Source organism: Lissotriton helveticus, chromosome 2_1 (genome assembly GCF_964261635.1).
Source record: "Lissotriton helveticus chromosome 2_1, aLisHel1.1, whole genome shotgun sequence".
NCBI lineage: Eukaryota > Metazoa > Chordata > Amphibia > Caudata > Salamandridae > Lissotriton > Lissotriton helveticus.
In genome coordinates, this window is record NC_136059.1 from 2,024,942,307 (window position 1) to 2,024,960,410 (window position 18,104).

The 18,104-nt window shown below is 47.1% G+C and overlaps 1 protein-coding gene across 3 annotated transcripts in view; it reads left to right on the forward strand.

The window, feature by feature from the left end:
• The window catches only part of TMEM144 (transmembrane protein 144), a 162,288-nt gene that overhangs the window by 22,852 nt on the left and 121,332 nt on the right, over positions 1 to 18,104 (forward strand). For all 3 annotated transcript variants that reach the window (XM_078676992.1, XM_078676991.1, XM_078676993.1), the window contains exons 3-4: positions 2,089 to 2,211; positions 4,737 to 4,836. In XM_078676992.1, coding sequence (XP_078533118.1) covers positions 2,089 to 2,211; positions 4,737 to 4,836 — 223 coding nt within the window. The remainder of the gene's footprint in view (positions 1 to 2,088; positions 2,212 to 4,736; positions 4,837 to 18,104) is intronic.

Below are 18,104 nucleotides of genomic sequence, written 5' to 3' on the forward strand. Positions count from 1 at the left end.
GGGAGGCGCGTCGCCCCACGCGCCCCTGCCCGACAAGACAGCCGGTCCCCGCCCGCTCGCCGGAGGATGTTGCTGTCTCTTGACGGTGAGCAGTTTCAGCCAGGGGCACAACACCACAGCCCGACCTCACAGGCGCCACTACGGAGAGCGATACAGGCACTCTAGCGGACTCGCTGGTCGAGAGGTGGAGGGTGAGGATCTTCGGCCTGGTTCCCGCCACCGCCGGCCCATCGGGCCACAACGTCGCGGGCGGCGGGAGTCCTCGATACCTGTGGGGCCAAACCTGCCCACAGGTCACCAAGATCCCACTCAGAACCAGGGAACAGCTCAGGATGGCTCAGCTGCTGCGGATCAAGCACCTCCAGCCAGCACAACCAAGAGAGAGGCACCCCAGCGCAGCCGGTATAAGGCCGCCATGATGGGAATGTCGGGCCTCCGTCGATCGCAGGCTCAGGACGGCCTCAGACCCCATTGCAGCATTTCGGGCACAAGAGACCAATGCCACAGTTTCGGGGAGTCGCAGCAGGCAGGTAGGGACACGGATGGCTGCCGTAAATTCCCGGGATGCGAGACGGATGACAGAGGGGTCCGGGGCACTCTTAAAATGCGACCGCCATCTTGACGCCTCAGGCCACGGCCTCCTCTCAAAAAGAATTTATGCGTGAATAACCAAATACACATTTGTAACTAAAAGTGGCAAAATTCTAATTTCACAATGTTGATTGAAACTCTGGAATATTCTTATAGTAAACATTAGAATGATCATATTTGAATCAAAATCTTAGACAATCCTTTTAAATAAACATTCACCTGCAATTCTAATTTGTATGCCCTCTGTTCAGTAATGACATTGCATATCGTATGAGTAAAGGATATTGCATGCTCTTTGAATAACCATCTTAAGCATTAACACCAACCTAATTTCAGAATGCATGTTTGACCAGTGGAGCCCCCCCAAAAGTAAGAATTCATATTTCCTTAATGATTTGCTTGCATGTAGTAAGCAGCCCCTAAAACTGCGCCATGTGACACCATCAAAACTTAAATGTGTTGTGTCACTCCTGCATATGCTAACTGTGCTAGTCTGTGCTTAGTGACTCTGTCTTATATTATTAGACTTCAGTATATATTTTAGAAATTGAACTGTAATTAGATACAAAAATGTTTCTTTTCAACTACAGCATTGTCCTACTAATACCAATGAAGTGCTAATAGAAACGCAACCTTCATCACAAAGAACCATATTAAGGCTTTGACACACTCTATCAGCAAAACAAGTTGCTAGTTGTGCAGTGTACATACTAACAGTTAAAGCATGACCTTGCTTGTCCGCATCATCCTGTGTCTTTCCTGATTTAGAAAACTCTATTTTTCTTTTTACTGTTGGTACTGAAAAAGCTAGTCAGGGAGACACACATGCTGGGAATACTTTTACCTAGAATATATTAACAATACTATGTTTCTTATTCAATGCTTTATTTGTTGTACATCTAATGAGGCACACTGAGCCCTATCATATCTATTTTCACTTAGTATGCCAAAGGAATGTGCAGACTAACCTGAATATTTAATTAATAATGGAGCTGAAAGCCTTTTATGTAGATAACTATTTTAGTGCCTAGACTACAGGAGTTATGAACCTACTATGGTGCTCTATTTTAGTGTAGCTATTTAATTTATAAGTACACCATGGTTCTTGTGGGAGGAATGTAATCTTTGCTCCTTGAAACCATTGCTTTCCCCTGAGTAAAAGATTAATGGGCGCGACAATAATATGTTGGACAGGCTAATGCCTATGTCTGAAGACTTGTTGGTCTACCAATACTGTTGAAAATACCTGCTACCAATTATTATCTGGTGGCTACGTGCATCAATGCACCAACTGCAGCGATCTGTATTTGACCCCTCGGTCATAGGTTCACTAGGCCTTCATCCCTTGAAAGGTTTATGAAATGAGTACCATTGAGTTGGGCGACAATGAACTTGTATTATTTAGTGCTGAAATAGCTAAAGGTGAACATGCATTTTACAATTTCACAGTATGTTATGTAATGAAGGATCGGTACTAAAACTGTTTTCTTTCTTCAGGAATGTTCTTCCAATGGATCCTTTGTGCTGCTATATGGCTTGTATCATTAGTGGTCAACCTTATTCAGAATTCCCCCAAGTTCTGGCCTCTTGCCATGGTTGGTGGGTGTGTATGGGCTACAGGTAAGGAGAGAACAACCTGATACTAACTCAGCGAAAGGAGAAAATAATCATGATTGCTCTAACCGAGTGCTGATGACTGTGAGTGACTATGCTAGTATAGTGGCCAGTGTGGAGTGTTGATTGTATGGTGGACAAAAAGTGATATCAGTACTGTTCTAGTATCAGAGTTTGAGATATCATACTGCTCCTTTTAGAAATGTGTTTTTGAAATCAGTTTTGTGTGTGTCTTTTGGTATTGTTATTAAGTACTTCAAAGTGTAATTTATGGTCTAAATATCTTTCTTATCTTAATTCTGTGATGTTAACTGGATGCCAAATCATATTCTTGGTGTAGTGTTCCATCATTTCTGAATAGCATGGAAGTCACTATTAATATGCACTTAAGTACCAATTTTGGTATCTTTTGACAGGTGCAAAACAATTTGCACTGTCACCAGTACAAAGTTTGTTTTGCACCGGTTGGCCAGGCTGAAACCAGTATAGATTGGATATAAGAATGCACTGCCACTTTTTCAATCTATAATCCAGAATGGTTTTGCAAATTGCACCGCCACTGGTGAAAACTGCAAAATTCGACTAGTTAGAATTGACAAGTACATGTCTATACGCACTTTCTTTGACTCTAATATTTATATTTAATGTTTTCTGGTTGGTTATTTCTAATGAAAGATGCAGTTGCACATACTTATACATATGCCATTAAATTGTTGTATTTCAAGGTGTAAACAATATAGAGATACGTTTTCAGGGGCGTTGCCAAAAGGAGCTTGGGCAATTAGATATTATGGAACTTCGAAATGGCTGCAAATACGTAGAAGAACTGGATGATGTGGCAGTAGGTAGAAGCTCATTGGTATAAGAGGACCGTTGCAGAAAGCAGAGTAGAATGCAGCTAGCGGGTGAGTGGTGGGAGCATTGTGGAATGGGTGTTATTGAAACATGTGGTTATTTAGCTGGCAGTCAAGTGAACCATACCAACATATATATCTTATTCCCATAATAAAACAACGTTTGTTACAGCAATTCCAAATATGTTTCATGCATTGTGAAATGATGCTTCTTCTTTAAAGATTATTTGTTAATGGGTAGGATTGAACATTGTTCATTTGACCCTCTCTTCACACAACTTTTGTTAAAAAATCTAGCTAGAAGGGCCATATATTCTGTATATTTGTGGTGAGACTGGGGAAAAGCCAAATTTGCACTTCTTGATAGCCTAAATGGCTTTTATATATTGCATGTCACAGTGATTTAAATTTGTGAGTCAGGCACCCAATTTCTAATGGATCTGTGTTCTTGCATGCGTGGCAGTCTGGATGCCAGTCAGTGTTATATCTCTTTCATAAAGAAATGACATAAGTCAGGGTTTCACAAAATATTTTCAGCAGTCTGTAAGGAGTCGGACTATTCTAGGATTATTAATCCATTGCTTGCACACCTTACTCTCATTTTCTTCAAGGTGGACCATAGCTTGGTTACTGTTGGCTTTCATATCTGAATTGCTTCTATTTTGAACTGAATAGTTATATACGGCGCTCTGGAGGCAACCTGTTTTTTTTCTTATTGCCACCATTATACCTAGACTTGAATATATGAGTTGTGTAAAATATATGCTAAGCAAACCTTTGCTATTGGGATGAGAATGATCAGTGGAACAGTTGTACAGGAATGGATGCCTTATTTGCTTAGAAACTAAATAAATAAATGTCTGTTTGTCTGTAAGGATTTTTAATTATTCAAATTAAACATTATGGTATTTAAGTATAGGATAATGACATACGATGAGGAAGAATTCATGTTGTTTGTATATATTGACTTTCTCTAATCCCTAGCATACCATTGAGTTTAAAATTAAATACAGAATTGCATTCTCCATCCAGATAACTGACTGCACAGCTCCCATCAGTCTTTCTTCATATTTGTTTGGCTAAGCTGGCAGGTAAAATGTTTGGAGTATGTCAATATCAAGTTTTGCAACAAGTCTTTAAATTCTGTTCCTGGGTCCATTCAATGTTTTTCCGTAGGATTTTTTCATCACCTGTGTGCTATGCACCCGCCTTACTCCTTCTGTGCTTGGTGACTGTGCAGAACAGTAGCTATCTCTTCTGCCAGAATTGAATAGGATAAGTGTGAGTAGTACTGGCTAGCCCATGGTGCTGTCTATTAACAGCTGAGTCCAGAAGGACCATCTCAAAGATTGCCTTTTTTCTATTGGTTTTTATTCTCTTTACACTGATACCGTCTCCAGACCTCCAATGTTTATTCCCATTGAATCAGTTCTTTTACTCCCAAGAAATGAAAGAACTTAATAGAGGCAAGGCCAACAGCATTTCATGAGGAATGCGTATGATGATAAGATAAAAAGCGGGGTTCTGGTGTTGTTCTTTATAGTAAATAACAGATGAAAGATAAACCTTCAGTTAATTTATTTGAACATTTACTCCACTGTATCACAAATTTATTCACATGAATGCATGCCTGTTAACAAACATATAACTGTACCATTTCTTCCTTTTTTCCTGCAGGTAACATAACGGTTGTCCCTATTGTTAAAACAGTTGGTTTGGCTCTGGGGCTTCTACTCTGGGCATCCACCAACTTGATAACTGGCTGGGCAAGCTCAAGGTAAATAAGTGAATTATGATTATCACAAACCAAGTAGAGCAAAATATTGAAATGTTTCCTGGTCTACAATTTTCCCTTGTAACAGTTTTTGGGGAAACTGATCAGATTATTTTTGGCACTGACACTGACTTTTTGGCATGAATAAAAATGTGAAGATAAGATGTAGAGTGTGGGGGGTATGGAAAACAGCTTATGGTGTGATCCGTGTGGACGGATAGCTCCTGCAATGCTGCTCTGAATCTACAAGAATCCTTGCTTCAGTAGGTAGAAGAAAAAAGGGGCAACAGCCGCTGGGTTTGCTTACTGGTGGAACTGAGTTAACCTATATAGAGGTGCTGAGCTCTGTGGCTTGGCCAGTGCCGGTCCCGATCTTCAAAATGGCACCCACCATCCTGCGGCTATGAAGTGAGCACTCTGGGAAGTTCTGTTACTGCCTGAGGAGGCCTGTAACTCATGGGGGTTCTCATAACAACATGAGACAGACGGAGCGGAGAGACCGGTGGTAAGTCCTGCTGCAAAAACTGCTTTTGTGTGCTAAACAGATTTGATACATGAGAACTGAATCACACACAGCAGACTTTGAATCCTTGGGAGTGTGTGGGCAATATTGAAAATATTGTGTGCAATGGAGTTAACTCCCAGCTTGGAGGGTTTTTCAGTTGTCACCCTGCCCCATTTGCTGAGCACATATTCTCAGCTGGTATTGATGCAATTATTGATAACATCAGACTTGGGAGGCAAGCACCAACAGTTCCTCTTTCCACTCTACTAATTTCCCTGCTGCGAAAAGACACCTGGGAACGGACGGTGAGGGCCTGCTCTGCAGCCACACATGAGTGGGCCTAAGAGGCAGAGTGAGCAACAGGCCCGCCAAACTAGAGGAGAAGGATGGGGCTACCTGCGGCTTTCTATAAACTAGAATATGCCTGTCTACTCCTACACAGGGCCCTGGGCATTCCTGATAGACACATTGTATGAGGTGGCGCAAAGTCACTTGGGTAACCTGGGATGAAAGTAGCAGGTACAGTCTTCCATCTCAGACAACAGGGCGGGTGGTGCAAATATCCGCTTCTTCTGACCGAGCCAGGGGAAGCATTCACGAGTTCCTACACTCTTGCCCCACCTGTCTGTCCCCCCTCCCTGCTTTTAGATATTGTTTCTTTTTATAGTGCTTTTTATTAAACAAAACGTCAGCAAACATCACAGTACAGAGGTAATGTCTTAATACTGATAGCACATCAGAGGGTAAAAGAGAAATACATAAACTCATGATTAGGGACATCATGGGGAAGAGGGCACATCGAATTCAACAGTTCTGGGTAGCACACACATCTCTCCTCTGTGACGATTCAAGGGTCCCCATACCTATGACCATTTCAGAGGGCGTCCCCTTTCTAGATACAGTTTTTTCCCTAGAAATACACCAGTCTAAGTTGTTTTCCCATAGGCCCAAGGTGGGAGGCTGTACGGCTCCCCACAGCTGGGCAATGTTATTTTTTGCTATCATGTAGCCCAGTGTAGCCCACTGTGTCTGTGCAGTGTTTAGGTCGGTCGGCTCCCATATATTCAGGAGGCACTTCTTCGCCTCCAGCATCAACAAGACCCCCAACACCCTACGCATGGTATCATGAATTTTGTGCAAGTATTCGGTGATGTGTGTACATTCCCAAATGATGTGGAGAAAGTCAGACCACACTGACGCCTACATAGAACTGAATCCGACAGACCCATATGCACCAGCCGGGGTCGGGTCACATAGACTCTATGCAGTACCTTTAGTTGAACCAGCCTCAGCCGAGCTGGAATAGCGACCTCTTCAGGGGAGGACACTGCCATCTGCCAATCCTCATCGTCTAATTCTATCCCGTCTTGGACCCACTTAGCCCTCATTACTCCAAGGGGATCAGCTTTATGATTAATTAGCTTCTTATATATTAGGGAAATTGTTTTTTCGGGGAGGTGGCCATCGAGGATCCTATCTTCAAGCGGTGAAGCCTCTGGGGGCTCAACGACTCTAGACAAAGCCACCTGGAGCGAAGGCCGGACTTGTGCATAACGGAAATATTCAGAATTTGTCAGTTTATATTCCGCCTGCATTTCTACGAGCGATTTGATCTTCCCTTTACCCCAGACATCCCCAATGGTAGAGATCCCTATTAGATCCCATTTTGTCCCCCAAAGCTTGCCCAGCTTCTTCAAAGAGTGGGGTGGCCAAAGTCAGTTTATCTCTCCACCCTAATGAACAGGTGGCATCATGCCAGATCCTAACAGCATGCTTGGTTGGCCCCCTCAAGTCCAGTTTCCTCGGTTTCGAGTACAGTGCCCTGCTATACTCCCCCCCCCCCCCCCCCGTCCCCCTAGGAGAAGCCATTTATCCATGGCATAGGCCGGATCCGCCACTGGACCGTACGTGCAGTGGTTAATTGCTGCCAGCTGGGAAGCCCAATAGTACCGTCTGATATCCGTGAGGGCAATGCCTCCGTCATACCAGGGAAGAGTAAGCCTAGTTAACGCAATACAGGGTCTGCCCTCCCATAGTAGACTATGCTGTAGCCCCTCGACCTCGCGAAAATAGCTAGCCGGCATGACATCCACGGTGTTCTAAAGGTCATAAAGGATGCGAGGCAGAGCCATAATTTTGAAGAGGGCTGCCCGACCCAAAAGGGAGAGAGGGAGTCTCTTCCAGTTAGCAATATCGCTCCTGAGCCTCTGCAAAGGGGGAAGAAGGTTTCGGGCATACCTTGCTGCGGGGTCCTGGAGAGATGAAAATTCCCAAATATTTTAACCCATCCGTATTGATTTGTATGGGACAGTTCCGAGGGGGAACCGGAGGTTCATCCTTCAACACAAAAAAATAGAGACTTCCCCAATTAATGGAGAGTTCCAAATTTCTGCCAAAAGATGCCAAGACATCAAAAACAACAATAAGGGACTTCCGGAGCGAGGTCAGATAAAACAGAATATCATCTGCGTATAAGGATATTTGGTCCTCCCATTTCAAGGACCATCGCAAACCCCGAATAGATTATTCCCAACGCAGCCAGGCCGCTAGCGGTTCCAGGGCCAGCGCAAAAAGGAGGGTGGAAGGAGGGTGGGGGGCAGGGGGGCATCCCTGCCAGGTGCCCGAACAGAGCAGAAATGGTGCAGAAACCCTGTTGTTTATGACTATTTGAGCCATCGGTTTGGAATACAGCAGACGCACCCAGCTAATAAATTCGGGGCCGAACCCGAACTTAGTTAGAACCGCCCACAAATAGGACCACTCGATGGTATCGAAGGCCATGGTTGCATCAAGTGAAGCATTTACGGCAGGTTCACTCAATGTATGGGCTCTAGCGATTACCCCGTGTAGCCTGAGCAAATTTAGGGCTGTATTTCTGTGGGGCATAAAGCCCAACTGATCAGAGTGAATCAAGCCGCTCACCACTTTAACCAGTCTGTTCGACAAAAGCTTGCCCAAAATCTTCGGTTTGGCATTAAGTAAGGAAATAGGCCTGTATGAAGAACAATTTGTTTTGACCTTAACCTCTTTATGAATAACCACCACCGACGTCAACCTTTGGTCCCCAGGCAAGATCCCGCTATCCCGTGACTCAACATACATGTCTTTCAAATAGGGAGCTAGCTTATCCGGCCTGAGCTTGTAGAGTTCAATTGGGAGCCCGTTTGGGCCCTGCGCCTTCCCGGAATTCAGGGAACGAATTGCTTGGGCAATCTCGTCTGAGGTTAGAGCACTATCCATGTAGTCCCGATCCTCCGAGTAGAGACACGGGAGCTGAATATTCCGGAGTAACAGATGAGTCATCCTCCGACCGAGCAGAGACCGCAGTATAAACTGTCTGAAAATGGGCTGCGAACCTGTCAACTATAGCCTGTGGGTCTGTAAGCAAAGTTCCCTCCTCCGTTAGGAGTTCAGGGACAAGGCGGCTGGCTCAGTCCTTTTTGTCTAACCACGCAATGAGTTTCCCCGCTTTATCACCCACGTCCTAAAGCCTGCCCTGCTGTTCCCTGCTTAGAGTCTTGGCCCTATCCGTTGCCAGCTATTTGTAGTCATGTTGCTTAAGGCTCAGGAGATGCAGTTTGGCCTGCGTCACTCTTAGTTCCAATTCCCCTTCAAGCAAACCAATCTCAGTCTCCAGATCTACCAACACTCTGTTCCTTTCTTTCTTTGAGCCTGCTATGAGTGAGAGGTCCTGACCCCTGATAACTGTCTTAAAGGCCTCCCACAGGGACACTGAGTGCACCTAGCCAGGTGTGTGACCTCAGTTATGTAAGATGCTTGTGAGGCGGGGACTAAACAGTAATCAAGTCTTTAAAGGCTATTGTGTGCCCCCAAGTGAAATGTGTATTGCTTTTGATCAGGGTGAAGTAGTCTCCAGCTATCGACCAGTCCCAATGCCTCCATAAAATTCGGCAACCACTGCATAGCTCCCCCCATGTCCCGCGGGGGATGTCTGTCAAGCACTCCAGAGACGACTGCTTTAAAATCCCCCCCCAGTAAAGGAGGCCCTCTGGGAGATTAAGCAAAAGCCTCCCCAAGTCTGAAAATGTGGTGCCCTGCAGCCCCGGTGGAACATAGACCGATAGGAGGGTGATGTTTTGTCCTTCCCATGTGCCCGTGACCCCAACATATCTACCCCTGTCATCCTCCCACACAGAAGCGATTACCAATGGGAACGCCCTGCACATCAATATGCCCACTCCTCTGGATCCTGATGTGAAACCTGAATGTGCCACTACCTTGTACCCCATTCTGAGCAGGGCTTTGCATGAGTTCCCCACAAGATGCGTTTCCTGGAGCAAAGCCACATCTGTCGATTGCCTCTTGGGTACTGGAGGACCACCCCACGCATAATCTTGTCCCCCAACCCATTCACGTTCCAGATCAAAAGCTTAATTTCCCTACCCCTCATCATTTGCTTAGAAAATTCGACAATACTTTGTACGCTGCATAACAATCAAGTGCAATGTGCTGACAAGGCTAACAAACCACCCAACAGGGAATGTGTTGATGCCATTAACAAACCACCCAACAGGTGAAACTAACTGTCCTCCCCAACTCCACCCCCCCCCGCTGCCCTGCCCACTATGCTTAGAATTGGCCATTAAAAACTGCAGAGTGCCTGTCGCCCTAAACATTCAAAAGAAAGAACAAATAAGGTACTTGGGGGGGATAGAGTCCAGGAGTCCCAGCCAGCACCCAAACGTCCCTAGTATTTAGTCAGAAGAAACAACAATTATGCAGTTACTAAACCCCACACCCCACCAATCAAATCAAGGATATGTCACACTCCCTCCTCCCCACATACCCACCCCCCCCCACCTCCCCTTGCATTACCAACATGTTAACTGGCCGCTTATTCAGGAAGGCTGAGCCTCCGCACCACCATCCTCTCCCCTGTCCGCCGAGGCCTGAGAACCCCAACATTCAAGCCAATCCATCACCGCCTCTGGCTGATCAAAAAACCATGCTCTGCCCTCCGCCTCAACTCTAAGACGGGCAGTGAACAGCATCGAGTACTTCATGCCTCTCTCCCGTAGGTCTCGCTTTACCGAAAGAAAGGATTTCCTCTGCTTTTGTACTCTTTGCGTGAAGTCAGGGAAGGAAGAGATGGGCGCGTTCTCGTACCTGTGGGGGGCACTAGCCCTCGAGCTCTGAAGTATAGCATCTCTGTCACGATAATTAAGGACTCAGGCCAACATGGGCCGCAGGGGAGCTCCTGGTCTAGGAAGGTCGCCCGGGACCCTGTGCGCCTGTTCAATGACAAAAAACTCACTAAGGCCCTTCAGTTTCAGATGCTTGAGGATAAGATCCTCCACAAAGAGGTCGGGGGCTTGACCCTCTGTCTTCTCAGGCACACCCAAAATGCAAAGATTATTACGGCGAATGCAGCCCTCATAATCATCCAGTTTGAGGTTGAAGGCCACAGGGGAGTCACGCAGCTCCTTGACGTCCGCTTGCAACTGAGAGACAATTTCCACCAAACTGGAAGCTGTGAGCTCAACCTGCTTCACCTTTTCGTTTAGTTTCCCCATGTCTGCACGGATCAAGTTTGTCTATGGCAATGGAGTCCATCTTGTGTTCCAGCGAGGTTTTAACCCCAGCGATAGTGTCCATAACATCTTTCAGAGAGAGCTCAGGTTCCTCCTCAGGCAGAGCCCCTTTCATAGAGTCTTCAGAAAGCCTTCCATTTTGTGTGTCCCTAGTGACTGTGTATCTATCCAATTTATTGGCTTGGACTGATTTCGGACCCTTGGCCCCGGTGCCTTTCACACGCTCCCTTTCACAAACAGCGATAGTCCGTTAAGGCTAGCTGCCAGAGACAGCCGATCAAGACGTAAAACACCTCAATTCGAATCACAGGCCCCCCTGCACACTGCTGCACCAAAGGCAATCACCTCAATCCGTCAAAGATTCAGTCCTCCAAGAAGCACAATCCAGGTACGCCACATCAGGGATATAGCAGCCTGCTGCAATTCACCACTTCGGGTGGGTCACCATTTGCGTATCCTCAACCGCCACCAGAGACTGCTCTGCTGCGTCACCGCACCCTCTCACTGCTCCCATGCCTGGACCCACCAGCTCCCGCAGCCAGAGAAGCAACCGCACACTCCAGTTGAATGTAACACCTGCTCGCTGTGCCTACCTCCAGGACCGGAGAATGGAACGTTGTAAGGACCTCCCCTCCCAGCATCCGACAAAGAAACACACAAAGTGGTATAGTCTTAGGGTTTCCAATGGACCGACCCTTGACGTGCAGTTTACTTCAACCCGAGGAGGCATCCCCAACACTGTGCAGGCAACAGCACCCTCCTCCATACTCCACAGACGACCTGTACTCTAGCTGGCAAGACTCACTCTCCGAGTCTATCAGAATCGCCAAGGGCCCAGCAGGGAGGGGCGGAAACGCCACCAATGCAGCGGGCAGAGGCTCTCTGGGCCAGTGTTATACCTTGTGTCCCCAATGGCAGACAAGACTTACTCGCAACACAGAGTGGGACCCGCACTGTGGGCTCCGCAGGCACTCCCGAAGGCAGGGAAGAGTTGGGGCTCCACAAAGTCACCAGGTAGAGCCCCCAGGGGACAGGCTGTCCACCCCGCACACACACACACACACACACACACACACACAGACGGCCGAGCCTCCGCCTCCCAATCTTCATCAGACCACAAACGCTAAGCAACTTTCTCCTGGGGCCAGTAGTGGGGGACAGGGGGGAAGGAAGGAGAAATTTGGCCGTGGGGGCACCTGACGCCCTCCGGGCCTTGCAGCTGTTCAAATGCACAGTGTCCGCTGCAGCTGCGACCGCCGCCGCAACTCCACCGCCGCCCCTTTCTCCGCCGGGACCCTCGTTACCTCGGAGCGATGCGCCACACCGTCCTGCAGCGGGATGAGCTCTGCAGCAAATCGGCCCCGTCTGCGGCAGCGGCTCCTCCCTTCAGCCGACCGGAAGTCGCTGGTGGCCGGCCGACACGGACACTGTGGGCCCCGGCTTCAAGGCCAAGGCGCGGCCGACCTCACGCCACGGTCAAACCTCTGTAAATTCAGTCTCAAAGACTCCGGGGCACGCGGTGCAGGCTCCGCAGCTCCACAGGCCCTGGGGGCTGTGCCTCAGGGTTCAGGATGGTATTGCAGGATAGATGTTTGGGCTAAAGAAGACCGGAGCTCAGGCTCTAAGCGGCCATCCTGGATCGTGCTTTGCCACGCCCCCCTTTTAGATATTGTTGACAGGGCAAGGAGGGTTTGCTCCAGATTTGCTTCAGGGGGCATAGGAGATGTTGAGTGGGCCTTGGGTCTTCTGACCACCTTCTTCCCTGAACATGAGGGGCAGTGCACTTACAGCACTGAACTGAAGGGAGATAGTTAGCCCTTGGGTGGCAACTACGTACTTGAAGGGCGAGACCAATACGAAATTGACCCCGCCCTACAATTGAAGCTACCACATATTCCTACTGGTGCAGATCTACACTGCACCCAATATGGTGCAACCCATGACGGACAAGGTGGCATGCACCCGCCATCACCAGCTTCAGCAGAACCCCCACTTTAGCCACAACTTTGGCACCAGAAGAGGAAATCACCTTGGACATAATACTATAGGTGTTATAGATATCAAGTGACTACCCCTACACATGAGACTCACTGTGACACAAGCCCTCATCACTAACCAACTGGACGACGGCAGTGCCCTCTACAAAGGAATCACCACACACCTTCCTTGGACAATAGAAAACGCTACACCCAGATACACCCTCAGCCTTCCCTGATGAACCCACGTCATACCCCACCTTAGGAAACTACACTGGCTCTCTGTACAGAAGAGATGCCAATTCAAGCTGCTGACCCATAGACACAACGCTCTACACAACCAATGACCCGCCTACATTAACCACCGCCTGAACTTCCACCAACCATCAAGAAGACTACACTCTGCCTCCTTTTCACTTGCCCATAATCCCCACATCTACCAAAGCAGAAGTGGAGGATGCTCCTTCTCCCACATCGCAGCAAAGACCTGGAACAGCCTCCCCACGTACCTCCGGACAATCACCTCGCATTCAGATTTCCGAATGACCCTCAAGACCTGGCTGTTCGAATAAGCCTCTGGAGCCTGCAAGCGCCTGAATACCCTATTGGGTGATTCGCCGCACTTTATAAATCCTGATTGATTAATTGATTGAGAGGGACCTAGAGTCCAAGATCATCTAAATGGTACTCAACCTTAAAATGGTGCATGCAGATCAGCGAAAACTGCCCGACAGGGCACCCCAGTCAGGAATTCATTGGATGGACTGATGCCCTGCACGAGTGGCTGGGATCTGGCTGATTGATGCAGGGCATTAAATCCTCAAAATGTTTTCTGACCTATACTCCTGCTACACTTTTGCATAGACCTTCTCCTCCCCATACCCATTCTGATCACGTGTCCTGGGGATAGAATACTAAGGAAAGACTTCATCTGACAATAATCCACTATTAATTACCCTGCATTGCTAGGACTCCTACTTGGAGGTTGCAAACATTGGTTAGTGGAGGCCCTGTTGAGGCACACACTACATGGGGAAATTATATATTATTTCAAAATAAATACTTGATCTACACCTGATCCTCTGCCAGTGTGGAACACTTTCAAAGTGTACATCAGAGGTGTATGCTTGAAATGTAAGCTAGGGGGGTTAGAAGGGCTCTGCAGGCACACCTTAAGAACCTAGAACAGGATATAGCATCAATTGAACTGGCGATACTGACAAAACCCGATATCCCCACTCAATTAGAGCAACAACAGCATTCACATAAAGAATTAAGGGACAAGCTTTGTCACTGTCACCCCAATGAATATTTAGCCCATAGTCCTTCCCGAATGGACAAGGCTGGTTGCCTGTAGGCGAGACGGGGTAAAACCTCGACACTGCACGCCATACTGGCCATTAGATACGGTGATGGGCTACTACCGAAGCTTATGTACTTCGCGTACAACCCAGAATGACACACATACAGACCAATACATACACATTGTAACCATAACCTGATTTGTTAGAGAACAGCTAACTGAGATGGAGTTGGCCCTTAAGTGAGAGGAGGTTCCACTACCCCTGGCACAATTGTGTACAGGCAAAATCCCGGGCAACTACGAGCTACCCCAGGATATAAAACATTTCAGCTACAGCTTATGCCCCATTTACTGAATGTATATTGCGAGGCGTATAGAAGAGGGAATATGCTACTGACTTTAGAGGCAATGGTAGTGATACTGCCAAAGGCGGTTGTGACCTGCTTGAAGTCTGCTCCAGCTCGTCCCCTCCTTCTCCTTAACTTGGACTGTAAAGTCTTTGGGAAAATTCTTGCCAACAGGATGCTCAAGGTGCTGCCCTATCTGGTACATCATGACCAATATGGGTTAGTCCCAGGCCAAGCACTATGCCCAACGTTAGATGGTTGCTCCATATTCTTAGCCGTGTTAGTGCTGATTCTGCTGAGTAGGCTGCGGCCTCCATTGATGGAGAAAGCTTTGGACTCTTTATAGTGGGGCTTTCTTTGGTCTGTCTTGTGTTGCTTTGGTTTTGGGAATGGCATGATCAAATGAGTACAGCTCCTCCATTAGTGCCCCACGTCGTGGGTAGGACAACAAGCGTGATCTCAGAAACTTGCCCGGTTCAGTGTGGGACATGGCAGGAGTTCCGCTAACCCCACTGGTATTCGTGCTACCTATTGAGCCCTTAGCATGCTAAATTCATGGTAGGGGCCACACACTCCACCTCCCTCTACGCAGGCCACATTTTATTATTCATTCAAGATTACACCTCAGGTCTGCCGATATTGCTTGTTGAACTCCATTGGTTTGGGACATACTCTGGTATACATCAGAATGCTGACAAGTCATGTCTTTTTTCATTAACCGAGGATGGCGGGCGGCACTAGGTGTATGACCCTGTCGCATTTCTTGGACACCTGGTGGAATGCACCATGGAAAATACCTGGGAGTGAAGGTATATAGAGAGCAACAGGATGTAGGGCAACAGGATGTAGGGCAGGTGTTAACGTCTGTAAAGACCTCCATAGACTTTTTGTGCAAACTCCCAAAGTTGATAATGGGCCAGGGAACTCTAATCATAATGGTGCTCTTGTCCCGACTGCTATACCTTTTTGGCAAATATCCCTCTGCAACTTAACTGTAACTCTCTCCACGAATTAGCCTCATTGTTGGAACTGATGTGGAGAGCGAAAAGTAGACACTCTCTCTTTTTATAAATGGAGACTTTGAGTTATATTATCTGGCTGTCCAGCTCCACAGGGTGGCGGGATGGCTTATCCCTGGTGCCTCCTTTCAACACTCCTATGAGAATTGCAGATTGGCCCCTGTAGACATTTGCATATATTTGCTGGATAGGAATAGTAGAGCCTGGCCTGCCTCTGCCCTGTTGTGGTGACACAGTACAGCTGGCACCGGTACTCTAGCTGAAGGTCTGGAGCAGTTCTGTAGGCTCCCAAGGTCTCCTTGTGGTAGCTCCCGCATGATTGGTTAAAAGGTGGAGACAGGTCTCTTGGGGTTCAGGTGGGGATAACCACACTTGCAACCTATATGACTCTGGCCACTTCTAATTTTTTGGCATGGTACAACAAGTATATGATCTCCCTTTGGGGCAATTTTTAGCCTGAGCCGCATTGATTAAGAAGGTAGCACTCTCATAGGAGGGGTGGGGGGTGGAAACACTGCCTGACGCACTCATGCAGCTATACTGGCCAACGGCAAACAATTTATTACGCTAGCCTACTGAGCAATTTGGGCCACAAGATCCAAAATATGGGCCTCTCTGAAAACCATTTGGGAAGAGGTTGTTGGTCGCACACTCAGAGGTAGAATGGAATCCGGTACTGCACTATGTATGTCACATTATGGTAAACACCCATCAATGAAATGAAATGAAATGAAAAATTGCACTTGTATAGCGCGTAACTACCCGGAGGCCTCACAATTAAATTGTGTCCTACTGAACTTATATAATACCTGCAAGTTTTTATCCCCAGGCATCCCAGGTATGTCGTCGATTCGTACAAGTTGAGGGTCCCATTCATCTACATGGTTTGGTCTTTTGGACACTGGTGGGTGTTCACCAATTGACTATCAGAGTGGATAGGAAAAAAGGGCCTTGGCTCCCAAAATCTGTCTACTTGGGCTTCTGAAAACTTCTTAAACTAGAACATCTACCACCTAGTTCATAGAATTAGCTATGGCTCTCTTCAAATGCCAAATAAATACGAACTTGAGACCCTCATATGCTCCGACATGTGGCGCTGGAGGATGGACCTACACAAATATGTAAAAGCTGAGCTTGATATGAATTCTCACTTGACTGGAGGACTATCCACGTCTAGGGTGATGCTCGGTTGGGAACTGCTCCTCTGGGTTGTTTGCCCCCAATCTGAATATAAGCCACTCTAAAGGGACTGAAACGCTAAAGGATAATTGTAGATTGTTTGTGTTTGATTGACTTGACATTCCACAGCTGTCCGCTCCACCAGAGCTTTAGAGTGACTTCTATTCAGACCTTGTAGTTTGCCCTATGCTTCACAAAGTATCGTAATATGTTGACTCTGCAGCTGGATGAAATGCTAGTAGTGCCTCAGATGGAGGGAATGGTGACCTGCAATTTGTTATTGGATCTTTAAATGAGCATTGGAACACTCTGCCATTGTAACATAGGCTCATTTTGGTGAAGGAGGACCAATCGTATCGTTACATTTTTAGGTCTCCTTTTTGTATTGTAATTTGGAGCGCCTTAAGAAAATGATTTTTTTAAAAAGCAACTGGAAAAAAATGAATAGATAAAGAGAGTGTATGCACTGATGACATTTGAAACGTGTTCTCAGACAGTAAATGTCTCACTTCACTGAAAGCTGTCCATTTTTGGGGGCGTGATGGTAGTCACCTTGAGGAGGGAAGCTGACATGACTTGCTTTGCCTTCTCTAAATCATTCTTCTTCTGATTATAGAGTTGGGTTCGGATATGGTTGCGGAATAGGGTGGAAACTAATTGTACACTGAGATCCTGATTGCACCCACTTTACTTTGACTCGGGGTAGTCAGCTGTTAGACAGCAGGGACTCAGCAGTGGCATCCTCCTCTTACTGCCCTTCCCAGCAATGCAGAACTCTTGAGCCAAGGAAAAGTAGTGTTCGAGGCATATGGGCTGCAGACCACACACTATTGCATTAGATCACCATCTGGTGGTGGGCCCGAATGATTACACTTAGTTGTTGTCTTGGAAGAGTCTTTATCCTGTTGGATGACTCCTCCCTTAGATCGTAGTACGCATGGGCATCGACTCCATCTTCAGATTGGTTTTTTCCGCCATCGGGCTCGGATGTGTTCATTGTTCAGCCCCGTTACGATCTCTTTTCGAATTCATAAATCAATCATAATACCATCGGCATGGTCTTCGACAGTGATTCCGGTTACCAGCGTCGAAGAAAGGCTTCACTTCTTGATTCCAGCGTTCGTCGGGCTCAACTGCGCCATTGGGCCTTTGGCTCATGGAAAGAACACCCTTCAAGAAGTGCCCTCAGTGTGGACACAAATTCCCTCACACCGATCTTCATGAGGTTTGCAATCTGTGCTTCTCTCCGGAGCACGTGAGTCGAGATTGTGAGGATTGTGCTTCGTTCCGGTCCAAGAAAACCATCAGGGACCGTCGAGCTCGAAGAGTAATGGCGCAGTCATCTTCATCGACACCAGACCTCATCATAGACTAGGCTCCGATTGAAGTA